This window comes from Nerophis ophidion, linkage group LG19 (assembly GCF_033978795.1).
Source record: "Nerophis ophidion isolate RoL-2023_Sa linkage group LG19, RoL_Noph_v1.0, whole genome shotgun sequence".
NCBI lineage: Eukaryota > Metazoa > Chordata > Actinopteri > Syngnathiformes > Syngnathidae > Nerophis > Nerophis ophidion.
Window position 1 is genome coordinate 30,980,036 of NC_084629.1, and position 14,211 is coordinate 30,994,246.

Here is a 14,211-nt window from a genome sequence, read left to right on the forward strand (position 1 = left end):
CAAAAGATAAGACATTCTCATGCATTTTAATCCAAACATCCATTTTCTATCTCACCTGTTCAAGAAGTCGCATTAATGGTGAGAAGTATTATATTTATCATTGGTTAGCTTTAGAAAAAGTGAATTATATTGTGAAGTGAATTATATTTGTGTAGCGCTTTTTCTCTAGTGACTCAAAGGGTTTTAAATTGTGAAACCCAATATCTAAGTTACATTTAAACCAGTGTGGGTGGCACTGGGAGCAGGTGGGTAAAGTGTCCTGCCATAGGACACAACGGCAGTGACTAGGATGGCTGAAGCGGGGATTGAACCTAGAACCCTCAAGTTGCTGGCACGGCCACTCTACCATCCGAGATGTACCGCCCCAATAACAACGTTATTAAAAAGAATAAGAGACTTATTATTCTCAAAAAATGTTGGTCTTACTTAAATATGCACATATTTCATTGTCCATCCATCCATCCATCTTCTTCCGCTTATCCGAGGTCGGGTCGTGGGGGCAGCAGCCTAAGCAGGGAAGCCCAGACTTCCCTCTCCCCAGCCACTTCGTCTAGCTCATCCCGGGGGATCCCGAGGCGTTCCCAGGCCAGCCGGGAGACATAGTCTTCCCAACGTGTCCTGGGTCTTCCCCGTGGCCTCCTACCGGTTGGACGTGCCCTAAACACCTCCATTCAGTGTTAAAAAAAATTATATGGCTCTCACTGAAATACATTTTTAAATATTTGGCTTTCATGGCTCTCTCGGCCAAAAAGGTTCCCGACCCCTGAGTTAATGAATATATCTATCTGGGGCAGAGATTTAGCCTGAAAGAAAAGAGTCAAGAACAAGAGATAGGGAGGATTCAAATCAGATTGGGCTGGTGCCAATATGGAAAACTGAGCAACATCATGAGAGGAGAAATACCGTTAAACCTAAAAAGAAAGGTCTTTAATCAATGCGTGTTACCAACCATGACATATGGAGCTGAAACCTGGGCATTGTCAAATAAAATGGAAAAGAAAATAGCAGCAGCACAACACAACATGGAAAGAAATATGCTCGGAATCGCATATAAAGACAGAAAAACAAATGAATGGTTGAGAAAACAAATGCAAGTCCAAGACATTATGAGAACTATCAAATTAAGTAAGTGGAAGTGGGCTGGACATATCAGTAGGAGAACAGATAACAGATGGACTTCCCTAATGACATCATGGAGACCCATGGATGGGAGCAGAAATAGAGGAAGACAGAGAGTGAGATGGCGAGAGGAAATAGACAAATATTGGGGAACAGTGCAGTGGCAGGGAGCAGCTAGAGATCGATCACTATGGCAGAAACATGCTGAGGATTTTGTCCAGCAGTGGACTGACAACGGCTGATGATGATGATGAAAATCTCATTGAGAGCAAAGATCTCTTTTCCAAGGGAGACCTGGCCAAGAGGGCAACAGCAAGGTTACATTAAAAACAGTAAACAAACACATAAAACATCACATTTACAACATTAAAACTTGCTCATATGACACATGTGCATACAGACAAGGTAGACTGCAATCCTTTCACAGAAGCTTTAAAGTCTTGGGACCCAAGATGAACCGTTCGCCTATGCATCGGTCGGGGACATCTCTGCGCTGCTGATCCGCCTCCGCTTGGGATGGTTTCCTGCTGGCTCCACTTTGGACGGGACTCTCGCTACTATGGATCCACTTTGGACTTGATTCTCACGGTTACGTTAGATCCACTATGGATTGGACTTTCACAATATCATGTTAGATCCGCTCGACATCCATTGCTTTCGGTCCCCTAGGAGAGGGGGGGATTACCCACATATGTGGTCCTCTCCAAGGTTTCTCATAGTCATCATGGTCGACGTCCCACTGGGGTGAGTTTTTCCTTGCCCTTATGTGGGCCCTACCGAGGATGTCATTGTGGTTTGTGCAGTTCTTTGAGGCACTTGTGATTAAGGGCTATATAAATAAACATTGATTGATTGATAATGTAACATTCATCTTACCTCACTTATTACCACTAATTTTCATGCGTTTTTATGTCATACGTGTAGCTATGATAAAGGACACATGTTTTGGCGTGTTTTATTATTAATAGTTTGCTTAACAGTAATAGAATATTCTTATATAAGTGACCATTGATTGATTGAAACTTGTATTAGTAGATAGCACAGTACAGTACATATTCCGTGGAATTGACCACTAAATGGTAACACCCGAATACGTTTTTCAACTTGTTTAAAGGCCTACTGAAACCCACTACTACCGACCACGCAGTTTGATAGTTTATATATCAATGATGAAATATTAACATTGCTACACATGTTTGCTAAATTGCAATTTTAAATTTCCCGGGAGTTTCTTGTTGAAAACGTTGCGGAATGATGACGTGTACGCGTGACGTCACGGACTGTTAGGAAATACTAGCGCTGCGCACACACACAGCTAAAAGTCGTCTGCTTTAACCGCATAATTATACAGTATTTTGGAAATCTGTGTTGCTGAATCCTTTGTAATTTGTTCAATTAATAATGGAGAAGTCAAAGTAGAAAGATGGAATTGGGAACCTTTTGTCTGTAGCCACACAAACACACGGTGATTCCTTGTTTAAAATTCCCGGAGGTGAAGCTTTCCTATGGATCAGAGCGGTCAAGCGAACGTGGATCCCGACCAAATGTCAACCGGCAGTTTTCTGTGAGAACATTGTGGTAAAAAGTCGCCAGCTGAGCTTGTGCCATCCATACAGCTGCCGTCGACTTCCATCAGACACTGGCCTCAAGACACCCGTGGACACACCCCTCCGACTATCAGGTACTATTTAACTCACTAAAACACAAGCAACACAATAGAAAGATAAGCGATTTCCCAGAATTATCCGAGTAAATGAGTCTAAAAACATCTGATTCCGTCCCAATGCAATCGCGTTTTTTTTTTTCTTCCTAGTCTGTCGCTGTCAATATCCTCAAACACAAATCTTTCATCCTCGCTCAAATTAATGGGGAAATTGTCGTTTTTTCGGTCCGAATAGCTCTTTTTGTTGGAGGCTCCCATTAAAAACAATGTGAGGATGTGAAGATCCCTCAACCGGTGGCGTCATTGTCTGCGACTTCCGGTAAAGGCAGGGCTTTTCTGTTAACGACCAAAAGTTGCGAACTTTATCGGGGATGTTCTCTACAAAATCCTTTCAGCAAAAATATGGCAATATCGCAAAATGATCAAGTATGACACATAGAATGGATCTGCTATCCCCGTTTAAATAACAAAATCTCATTTCAGTAAGCCTTTAAGTCAGGCAGCACGGTGGTACAGGGGTTAGTGCATGTGCCTCACAATACGAAGGTCCTGAGTTGTCCTGGGTTCAATCCTGGGCTTGGGATCTTTCTGTGTGGAGTTTGCATGTTCTCCCCGGGACTGCGTGGGTTCCCTCCGGGTACTCCGGCTTCCTCCCACCGCCAAAAACATGCACCTGGGGATAGGTTGATTGGCAACACTAAATTGGCCCTAGTGTGTGAATGTGAGTGTGAATGTTGTCTGTCTATCTGTGTTGGCCCTGCGATGAGGTGGCGACTTGTCCATGATGTACCCTGCCTAGCGCCCAAATGCAGATGAGATAGGCTCCAGCGACCCCGAACGGGACAAGTGGTAGAAAATGGATGGATGGATGGAACTTGTTTAAGTCGGGGTCGACGTAAATCAATTCATGGTACAAATATATACTATCCACATAATACAGTCATCACACAAGATAATCATCAGAGTATATACATTGAATTATTTACATTATTTACAATCCGGGAGGCGGGGGAGTTAGGTTTGGTTGATATCAGCACTTCAGTCATCAACAATTGCATCATCAGAGAAATGGACATTGAAACAGTGGAGGTCTGACTTGGTAGGATATTTACTGCGAGCAGTGAACATAATGAGTTCAGAGAGCCTAGGAACAAGACGTCCAAGATCAAAACTGAGAATATAATCCCAGAGAAGGGAGAGAAAAAAAAAAACAGTCAGCTATTTTTAAATTCAAGAAACAATATGATTAGGTTATTTATACGGGAGTATATCCTACATAAACAATGTATGAATACATTAGATATCTATATATCTTAGGGACCTATAGACTTTATCTCTGTTGCTGCAGCAGCAGAGAGTTTATTCTGTCTTGACACTTTGTATTGATATTTTGTATTACATTCTTCCCTTAAATGATAATGTTTACAGTGATTGTTTTATATGTATTTTTTACGTATGTCGCTTTGGATAAAAGCGTCTGCCAAATACTTAAACATTACACCTGAAAGTCTATCTATTTCACTGGATTCAGAATAAAACCAGATTCTGTCTTACCCAACAATGTTAGTATTTGAATATTTTTACTTGAAGACTTATTCATGGTTACAATTACACTGTTTAGAAAGTATTGTCTTATACTTTGCCTAAAATGAGAATGCATCATAATCAGTGGCGGCTAGTGAATTTTGTTTTAAGTGTCACAATCATTAATTTCAACTTTATGTTATTCAAGTATGACATTTTTAAATGTAATTAATTTCATTGACAAGCAATTCTATTATGGTCATACTCTTGTTTGCTACAGGCTATGATTCAGTATCTTTGCTCCTTCTCAATTCTGTGGTAATATTCTTTTCACAAAATACAACCAGTAGTACGGTAATGTTAAGTCTTACTTGTGAAAAGTAATCCCCCGATTCATATTTTTAACAGAGCGCTCATTTGAGCAGGAAAACGCTGAACACCATCTTTGTTTTCTACCTGTCAGCTGTGAGTTAAGGCTGCTCGCCGGCTCATCACCACTTCAAGATGGCGGCCGAATTTCTCGCGTCACAGCAGCTAATGCTGTGTCTACTTTTAAGCCGTCTATGGTCATCACCCCTCCTCCTCCTCCTCCTGAAATGGCGAAGAGTCGTTTACATTCTCGCGGTGCATTGTGGGGGGGGAAAAAGCGAAATGGCTATTCATTACGAAACGGATAGTACATAACTTGCTTTTGTGGTTGATTATATCATGTATCATTTTCTTATATGATTGGAAGTAGTATGTGTTTGTAATATTTGATTACGTAATCCTTTAAAATAATTGTTTTACTATGCTGTGGTGCTGCTAGATGTTACTTATTTACTTTAGACATAATAATGAATTGCATTTTTAACGCACTTTACATTTGTTAAAATCTCAAAGTGCTACAAAGTATATAAAAAAAGGTACAAAATAAAAATAGAAAGTTAGAATATATAATAGAAAAACTTAAATATAAATAAAAAAAAAACTAGATAAAACATAGAAACATAGATAAAAAATATAAATAAAAACATGAAAGCAATGGATAAAAAATCAGTGTATTTAAAAACATTAAAGGCCTACTAAAATGAGATTTTCTTATTTAAACGGGGATAGCAGGTCCATTCTATGTGTCATACTTGATCATTTTGAGATATTGCCATATATTTGCTGAAAGGATTTAGTAGAGAACATCGACGATAAAGTTCGCAAATTTTGGTCGCTAATATAAAAGCCTTGCCCGTACCGGAAGTAGCAAACGACGTGCGCGTGACGTAACAGGTTGTGGAGCTCCTCACATCTGAACATTGTTTACAATCATGGCCACCAGCAGCGCGAGCGATTTGGACCGAGAAAGCGACGATTTCCCAATTAATTTGAGCGAGGATGAAAGATTCGTGGATGAGGATAGTGAGTGAAGGACTAGAAGAAGAAAAAAAAAGACGAGTGCAGTGGGAGCGATTCAGATGTTATTAGACACATTTACTAGGATAATTCTGGAAAATCCCTTATCTTCTTATTGTGTTACTAGTGTTTTAGTGAGATTATATAATCATACCTGAAAGTCGGATGGGTGTGGTGACCGCCAGTGTCTCTGAGGGAAGCCATGGAGGAGCCAAGAAATTCGCAGCTGCCTCTTTGACAGCTGCAGGAGGAACGACACAAGCTCCGCTCATGTTTACGGTAAGAGCCAACTTATTACCACAATTTTCTCACCGAAACCTGCCGGTTGACATGTGGTAGAGAAACATGTTCGCTTGACCGCTCTGTTCCATATTAAAGCTTCACAACAAACAAAGAAACACCGGATGTGTTTGAGTTGCTACAGCCGGCCGAAATACACCGCTTTCCACCAACATCTTTCTTCTTTGTAGTATCCATTATTGATTGAACAAATTGCAAAAGATTCAGCAACACAGAAGTCCAGAATACTGTGTAATTTTGCGATAAAAACAGACTACTTTTAGCCGTGATCGGTGCTGGGAGAACATGTACGCTACCACCGGTGACGTCACAAGCATCATTCCGCGACGTTTTCAACAGGATACCTCGCAGGAAATTTAAAATTGCAATTTACTAAACTAAAAAGGCCGTATTGGCATGTGTTGCAATGTTGATATTTCATCATTGATATATAAACTATCAGACTTCGTGGTCGGTAGTAGTGGGTTTCAGTAGACCTTTAAAAAAACATGCACCTGATTGATTGATTGATTGAGACTTGTATTAGTAGATTGCACAGTACAGTACATATTCCGTACAATTGACCACTAAATGGTAACACCCCAATAAGTTTTTCAACTTGTTTAAGTCGGGGTCAACGTTAATCATTTCATGGTAAATAAGGGATAGGTCATACTTGCCAACCCTCCCGATTTTCCCAGGAGACTCCCGAATTTCAGTGACCCTCCCGATAATCTCCCCGGGGCAACAATTCTCCCGAATTTCTCCCGATTTCCACCCGGACAACGGCCTTTAACGCACTGCCTTTAGCGTCCTCAACAACCTGTCGTCACGTCCGCTTTTTCTCCATACAAACAGCGTGCCAGCCCAGTCACATAACATATGCGGCTTGTACACGCACGCACGCACGCACGCACACACACACACACACACACATACACACACACTGGTCAACAGCCATACAGGTCACACTGAGGGTGGTCGTACAAAAAAATTTAACACTGTTACAAATATGCGCCACACTGTGAACCTACACTAAAGAAGAATGACGAACCCATTTCGGGCGAACATCCGCACCGTAACAAACACAACATAAACACAACAGAACAAATACCTAGAACACCTTGCAGCACTAACTCTTTCGGGACACTACAATATACACCCCCTCCAACCCACCCACATCAGGAGGTCGTTAGTGACCCTGACCAGGGCAGTTTCTGTACTGTGGGCAGAACAAAAACCAGATTGAAATTTTTCGCTGATGTTGATGATGATGTTGATGCACAGGTCCGGTGGCCGTGGATGAAATGCTGGCTGTCTAGAGTCGGGACCCCGAGGTGGACCGTTCGCCTGTGCATCGGTTGGGAACATCTCTGCACTGCTGACCCGTCTCCGCTCGAGATGGTCTCCTGCTGGCTCCACTATGGACTGGACTATCACTATTATGTTAGATCCACTATGGACTGGACTTTCACAATGTTATGCTAGACCCACTCGATGTCCATTGCATCTGGTCGGTCTCCCCTAGAGGGGAGTGGGGGGGTCACCCACATCTGCGGTCCTCTCCAAGGCTTCTCATAGTCAATCACATTGAAATCCCACTGGGTTATGAGTTTTTCTTGCCCTTATGTGGGATCTGAACCGAGGACGTTGTGTTGTGGTGGCTTTTGCAGCCCTTTGAGACACTTATGATTAAGGGTTATATAAATAAACATTGATCGATTGTTGAGTTTAAGATGAGTTTGAAGCTGTGAGGAGACTACTTTCTTTAGTATTCTAGAGAGGAATTTGGGATGGGCCTGTAGTTGGAGAGGGTGTCTGGGTCGAGGGAGGGTCTTTTGAGAAGAGGGGTGAGGATGTCGGTCTTAAGAGCTGATGGCATCTGGCCGCTCTGAAAGGAGAGGTTGATGATGTTGGGGATCAGGGGGCTTATTGTACAGATGCTGGTTTTGACTAAGGTGGTGGGAGGAGGGTCCAGGGCACAGGTAGAGGGCTTCATTCATAGGGACAGAGTACAGGGGTTCTTTTTGGTATAAACTCAACTTGTCGTGTTTGGAGGAAGAAGAATACTGAGTTGCATCCCAAGAACACAATACCTACTGCGAAGCATGGGGGTGGAAACATCATGCTTTGGGGCTGTTTTTCTGCTAAGAGGACAGGACGATTGATCCGTGTTAAGGAAAGAATGAATCGAGCCATGTATCATGAGATTTTGAGCCAAAACCTCCTTCCATCAGTGAGCGCTTGGAATGGTTGACCAAATACTTATTTTCCACCATAATTTACAAATAAATTCTTTAAATTCCTACAATGTGAATTCCTGGATTTTTTTTCACATTCTGTCTCTCACAGTTGAAGTGTACCTATGATGAAAATTACAGACCTCTGTCATCATTTTAAGTGGGAGAACTTGCACAATCGGTGGCTGACTAAATACTTTTTTGCCCCACTGTCTAATTATTTTTTTGACACATAAACCTTAAGCTCAAGTCAGACTGAATACAGTAACTTGTGTTTTCACTAGTAATTACTAACCAGATTAACTGCAAAATAAGGGACTCATAAAAAAACAGAGGAAAAACAAATACATTCAATGATGTGCTAAAATAAATTAACTAAGTTAATATTATGTTTAATTAAACTGTCATTAAAATTAAAGTGCTCATGAAAAAACTGCTTCACCACTTCAGTCATAATTGTTGTGCTTCAGAAATTTATCCTTGACTTTCGCTCCAGACTTCTTCAGTTTGAGATTATCATTACTGCCGTGAGTGGTGGAAAAGTGTGTTACACAACTGAATAACGCCGCGGCCTAAAGCTGAGAAACAGATATTTTAGGACGGCTTTTTAGGGGGCGCTACGGCCCTATGGTTAAGAAACACTGCTCCATGTGACATGGCAGTTTCTAAGGGTGTACATGTAGAGCAAAAATGCTGAGAAAAGATCCACTCTATGACAGGCTGCTGTTTATAGGAACCCACTGCAAAAATACTAAGCAAAAATCCTCTCTAAATGAGGATTGTAGAGGGAGATGTGGCCAGTGCTGCCTGCAGGAGCAAAGGTCACCGACTCTGTCCATGGTGCTGAGGATAGAGCACCATCAGACGTGGGTGTGGCAGTGCTGACGGCGAGACACAGCTGGCAGGGGATTCCAGGTGGTATGTGTCAATCTAATCACCTGTTGTCTTTAACAGTAAGCGGCCGGGAGCAGGAGAGGAGGATACGGACGTGACTGAAAAGTCACGTTCAGTTGGACTCAAATCTATGCACATGAAAAACTATGTTCAAACTGCACGTGTCTACAGTGGAGCTGCTAGGAGGCAACTTCCACAAGGATCTACTGAGAAGAGAAAAAAATCAAAGATCCTCTATGTCAGTGATTCTCAAACTATGGGACGCACTGATACATCACAAATAAATATGTAATGTTACACTGGCCAAAATATTAAATATGCTTGTTAAATCAAATCTCTGCCTTGTTTGAATGAATACATAGGCCTACTACGCTACTGTATTTTAACATTGGGCTTCATGATGACACTTGGAGAGCTAAGCGTTATCTGAAAGGTTTGACAACCAATTTGACAAAATTCTGGCCTCCGCTGGAGAGACCTGTGTCTGCTAGCTTGAGCGCCCCCACTTCTACCAGTGTGGCGAGTCAGAGCACTGCTGAAGCATTGAACTGCAAGTTGACAATATATCACCCCCTACCTGGAGGCAGAGGTACTTGCTGCCTCAAGACCTGCCTTTTCCATGTGGCAACAAGAATGCGCCCCCTCGCACGCGCACCCAATACACACTGTGTGTAGCCGTGGAGGCACCGCCTGTGTCTGCCTCACTTCTCATCTGCTGCATTGTTTTGATCAGGAAACATGGAATTTCCGCGATTTTGACGATGGAAATCATCAAAATATACAGGAACCACACCAAAATCACATAGAAAGCTAAAACCAAAACAGAAATATTAAAAATTATTTTATTTTATAACTTTGTTTTGGAACATCTCATGGTTAAGCCACCTGGTGCCGGGAGAGGCATTGTCTCACTTGCCTCCCCCTGACAGCACGTCACTGCGCTCCTCTGTATGACGGGACGCTGTTTTTAAGGATGCACAGGTACAGCAAAAATGCTGGGTAAAGCATCTCTCTCTCTCTCTCTCTATATATATATACACACAGGTGCTGTTCATATTATTAGAATATCATGAAAAAAATGATTAATTTCAGTAATTATATTCAGAAAGTGAAACTTACATATTATATCAATTCATTACACACATAGTGATATATTTGAAATGTTTATTTCTTTACATTTTGATGATCAGTACTGACAATTACTGAAAATCCCAAATTCAGTATCTCAGAAAATTAGAATATTAGTTACGACTAGTACCAAAAAATATTTTTTAGAAATGTGGGCCAACTGAAAACTATGAACATGGAAAGTTTCAGCATGTACGGCAATCAATACTTAGTTGCAGCTCCTTTTGCCTGAATTGCAGCAGCAATACGGCGTGGCATGGAGTCCACCAGTCTGTTGCACTCCTCAGGTGTTATGAGAGCCCCGGTTACTTTAATAGTGGCCTTCAGCTCTTCAGCATTGTTGGGTCTGGCATCTCGCATCTTCCGCTTCACAATACTCCATAGGTTTTCTATGGGGTTAAGGTCAGGTGAGTTTGCAGGCCAATCAAGAACAGGGATACCATGGTCCTTAAACCAGGTACTGGTAGATTTGGCACTGTGTGCAGGTGCAAAGTCATGTTGGATAATGAAATCTTCACCTCCATAAAATTGGTCCGCGGCAGGCAGCTTAAAGTGTTCTAAAACTTCCTGGTAGACTGCTGCATTGACCCTAGACCACAGGAAACACAGTGGACCAACACCAGCAGAGGACATGGCACCCCAGACCATTACCGATTGTGGAAATTTGACACTGGACTTCAGGCAACGTGGATTCTGTGCCTCTCCTGTCTTCCTCCAGACTCTGGGACCTTGATTTCCAAAAGAGATACAACATTTATTTTCATCTGAAAACATAACTTTGGACCACTCAGCAGCAGTCCAGTCCTTTTTGTCTTGAGCCCAGGCGAGACGCTTTTGACGTTGTCTCTTATTCAAGAGTGGCTTTACACAAGGAATGCGACAGCTGAAGCCCCTATCTTGCATACATCAGTGCGTGGTGGTTCTTGAAGCACTGACTCCAGATGCAGTCCACTCTTTGTGGATCTCCCCCACATTTTTGAATCGGTTTTGTTTGACAATCCTCTCCAGGGCGCGGTTATCCCTCTTGCTTGTACACTTTTTTCTACCACATCTTTGTCTTCCCTTCGCCTCTCTATTAATGTGCTTGGACACAGACCTCTGGGAACCTCCAACTTCTTTGACAATGACCTTTTGTGTCTTGCCCTCCTTCTTTAAAGTATCAATGGTCATCTTTTGGACAGTTGTCAAGTCAGCAGTCTTCCCCATGATTGTGTGTCAAACAGAATCAAAACGATAGACCATTTAGAGGCTTTTCCAGGTGTTTTGAGTTAGTTAGCTAATTAGAGTGTGGCACCAGGTGTCTTCAATATCTGACCTTTTCACCATATTCTAATTTTCTGAGATGTTGAATTTAGGGTTTTCATTGGTTGTCAGCTATAATCATCTCCTTTTTGGCAAAAAACACTTGAAATGTATCAGTCTGTTTGGAATGAATGTATACATTCTACAAGTTTGACTTTCTAAATGGAATAATGAAATAAATCAATTTTTTCATGATATTCTAATAATATGACCAGCACCTGTATATATATAACAGGCTGCTCTTTTTTAAGGACCTACTGAAAAAACACTAGTCAAAGATCCTCCATATGAAAGGAGCACTCTGCTAGTTTTAAGGATGCACAGGTACAGCAAAAACGCTGGGTAAAGCATCTCTCTCTCTCTCTCTCTGCATATATATATAAAAAACAGGCTGCTCTTTTTTAAGTACCTACTGAAAAAACACTAGTCAAAGATCCTCCATATGAAAGGAGCACACTGCTGTTTTTAAGGACCTACTGCATGACAGACTGGTGATAAAAGACAATGTGTAAATTTTGCCAAACAGACAATCTGGTTTATTATTACCATTCCACTCCATCCACCACAGATATTACAGAGCATATTGACAAGTTATTTAGCTTTTATATATATACAGTAAATGTATCCATATATATATAATAGCAGCTGTTTCGCCCCCTCAAACCCCCCCCCCACACACACACACACTAATACGGGAAAGCGCTACAAATATACATGGTCATCATTTTTGTGTGAAGAGCGGTGCCTTCAAGGTGTTGTTTCGCAGAGGTTTGCTGTTAAGATTTGGTAGGTACTATAAATAGCAAGTACATCATGTTGCCATGACAACAGACAATATAATTAGAAGAGCGGGGACCGTCTACTGTATAAAAATGTACAGTGGCTTTATTGACATACATTCCATAGCTGTTGTTGTTGTTTTTTGTTTTTGTTTTTTTTAAACAGCTGCAAAATAGGAGGCACACCCAGTATTGCACTTCATTAAAAGTTCTGGCTCCAAACACAAACCCAGAATTATCAAAGAAAGTGAGAAGTAGCAATACAGCTCATGTTTTGAATAGTATTATATATACATAAGATTACATACACTATTTTTCCTTCCAAACAATAACAGTCCTTTTTTTTTTTTTTACCCCCCAATTGTGTTTTTTTTTGTCTATTTACGATGCACTTGACAGCTGAGAATACTGTACAAGGTTACCAAAAGTATTTACGTACAACAATAAATGTAAGATATTTAGGAAGCTGCAAATACGGCCTGTTTTTTTTTTTTTCTGGGACAAATCTGATTGATCAGGAGCTGTGTAAGGTTTATAGAAGCCCGAGGAATAAGGCGGCCGCATGCAAGCACGCCACATGTTTTTTTTTCTTCTTCTTCTTTTTTAAATACATCATTGCTTGATTTTTCAGGTTACTCTGCAACCCAAAGTCTGGATTAGTGGAGGGCACACCTGAGGACTCTTGGGCTAGTCTCGGAACCTGGACCCGTTCATCCCCAGAAGTGGGTCGGAGGAAGGGTGCGCAGGACCACGCCGAGCTTCACGCGCTGAGCTTTCAGCAGCTCGCCAGCTAGCCGGAGATCACAGTGGAGAAAAAAATGGTTCGCCAAGATGTACGGTCTCGGGGGGCGCGTTTTAGAAGGTGTGAGCATTCCTGCACACCCCGCAGCCCAGAGCGAACTCCTCCCCTGTTGTCGGGTGGACCACATGGAGAGGACATTCTGTGCCCTCCAGCTGCTTGCCTTTGGGACCTGGCACCGGGGGAAAAAGGCAAGTTAGACGAGTTAAGCTACTTAATGACATGCTTAAAAATAATGCGTAGATGTATGATATAAATATAACAGAAACATTTTATCCAAGAAAAAACAATAAACTTTGTTTCACAGCTACAACACAAATCTATTGTCATTGTTTTTATATATAATTAATGTTCCCAACTGTGGACATTCCTGCTCTATAATCAAGTATTCTTCCATAGACTAATCCAGGGGTCACCAACGCGGTGCCCGTAAGGACCAGATGAGTCGCTCGCTGGCCTGTTCTAAAAATAGCTCAAATAGCAGCACTTACCAGTGAGCTGCCTCTATTTTTTTTAAATTGTATTTATTTACTAGCAAGCTGGTCTCGCTTTGCTTGACATTTTTAATTCTAAGAGAGACAAAACTCAAATTGAATTTGAAAATGCAAAAAAATGTTTTAAAGACTTGGTCCTCACTTGTTTAAATAAATTCATTCATTTTTTTTACTTTGCTTCTTATAACTTTCAGAAAGACAATTTCAGAGAAAAAATACAACCTTAAAAATTATTATAGGATTTTTAAACACATTTAAACAGTTTTTACCTTTTAAATTCCTTCCTCTTCTTTCCTGACAATTTAAATCAATGTTCATTTTTTTTTATTGTAAAGAATAATAAATAAATTTTAATTAAATTTTTCATTTTAGCTTCTGTTTTTTCAAAGAAGAATATTTGTGAAATATTTCTTCAAACTTATGATTAAAATTCAGAAAAATTATTCTGGCAAAATCTAGAAAATCTTTACAATCAAATTTAAATCTTATTTTAAAAGTCTTTTGAATTTCTATTAAAATTTTTGCTCTTGAAAATCTAGAAGAAATAATGATTTGTCTTTTTTAGAAATATAGCTTGGTCCAATTTGTTATATATTCTAACAAA

The 14,211-nt window shown here is 40.8% G+C and overlaps 1 protein-coding gene across 17 annotated transcripts in view; it reads right to left on the minus strand.

The window, feature by feature from the left end:
- Positions 1-12,044: 12,044 nt before the first annotated feature.
- mycbp2 (MYC binding protein 2) overlaps positions 12,045-14,211 on the minus strand; it is a 158,912-nt gene continuing 156,745 nt past the window's right edge. For all 17 annotated transcript variants that reach the window (XM_061879800.1, XM_061879795.1, XM_061879798.1 and 14 more), the window contains one exon: positions 12,045-13,285. In XM_061879800.1, coding sequence (XP_061735784.1) covers positions 13,170-13,285 — 116 coding nt within the window. In that variant the 3' untranslated portion in view covers positions 12,045-13,169. The remainder of the gene's footprint in view (positions 13,286-14,211) is intronic.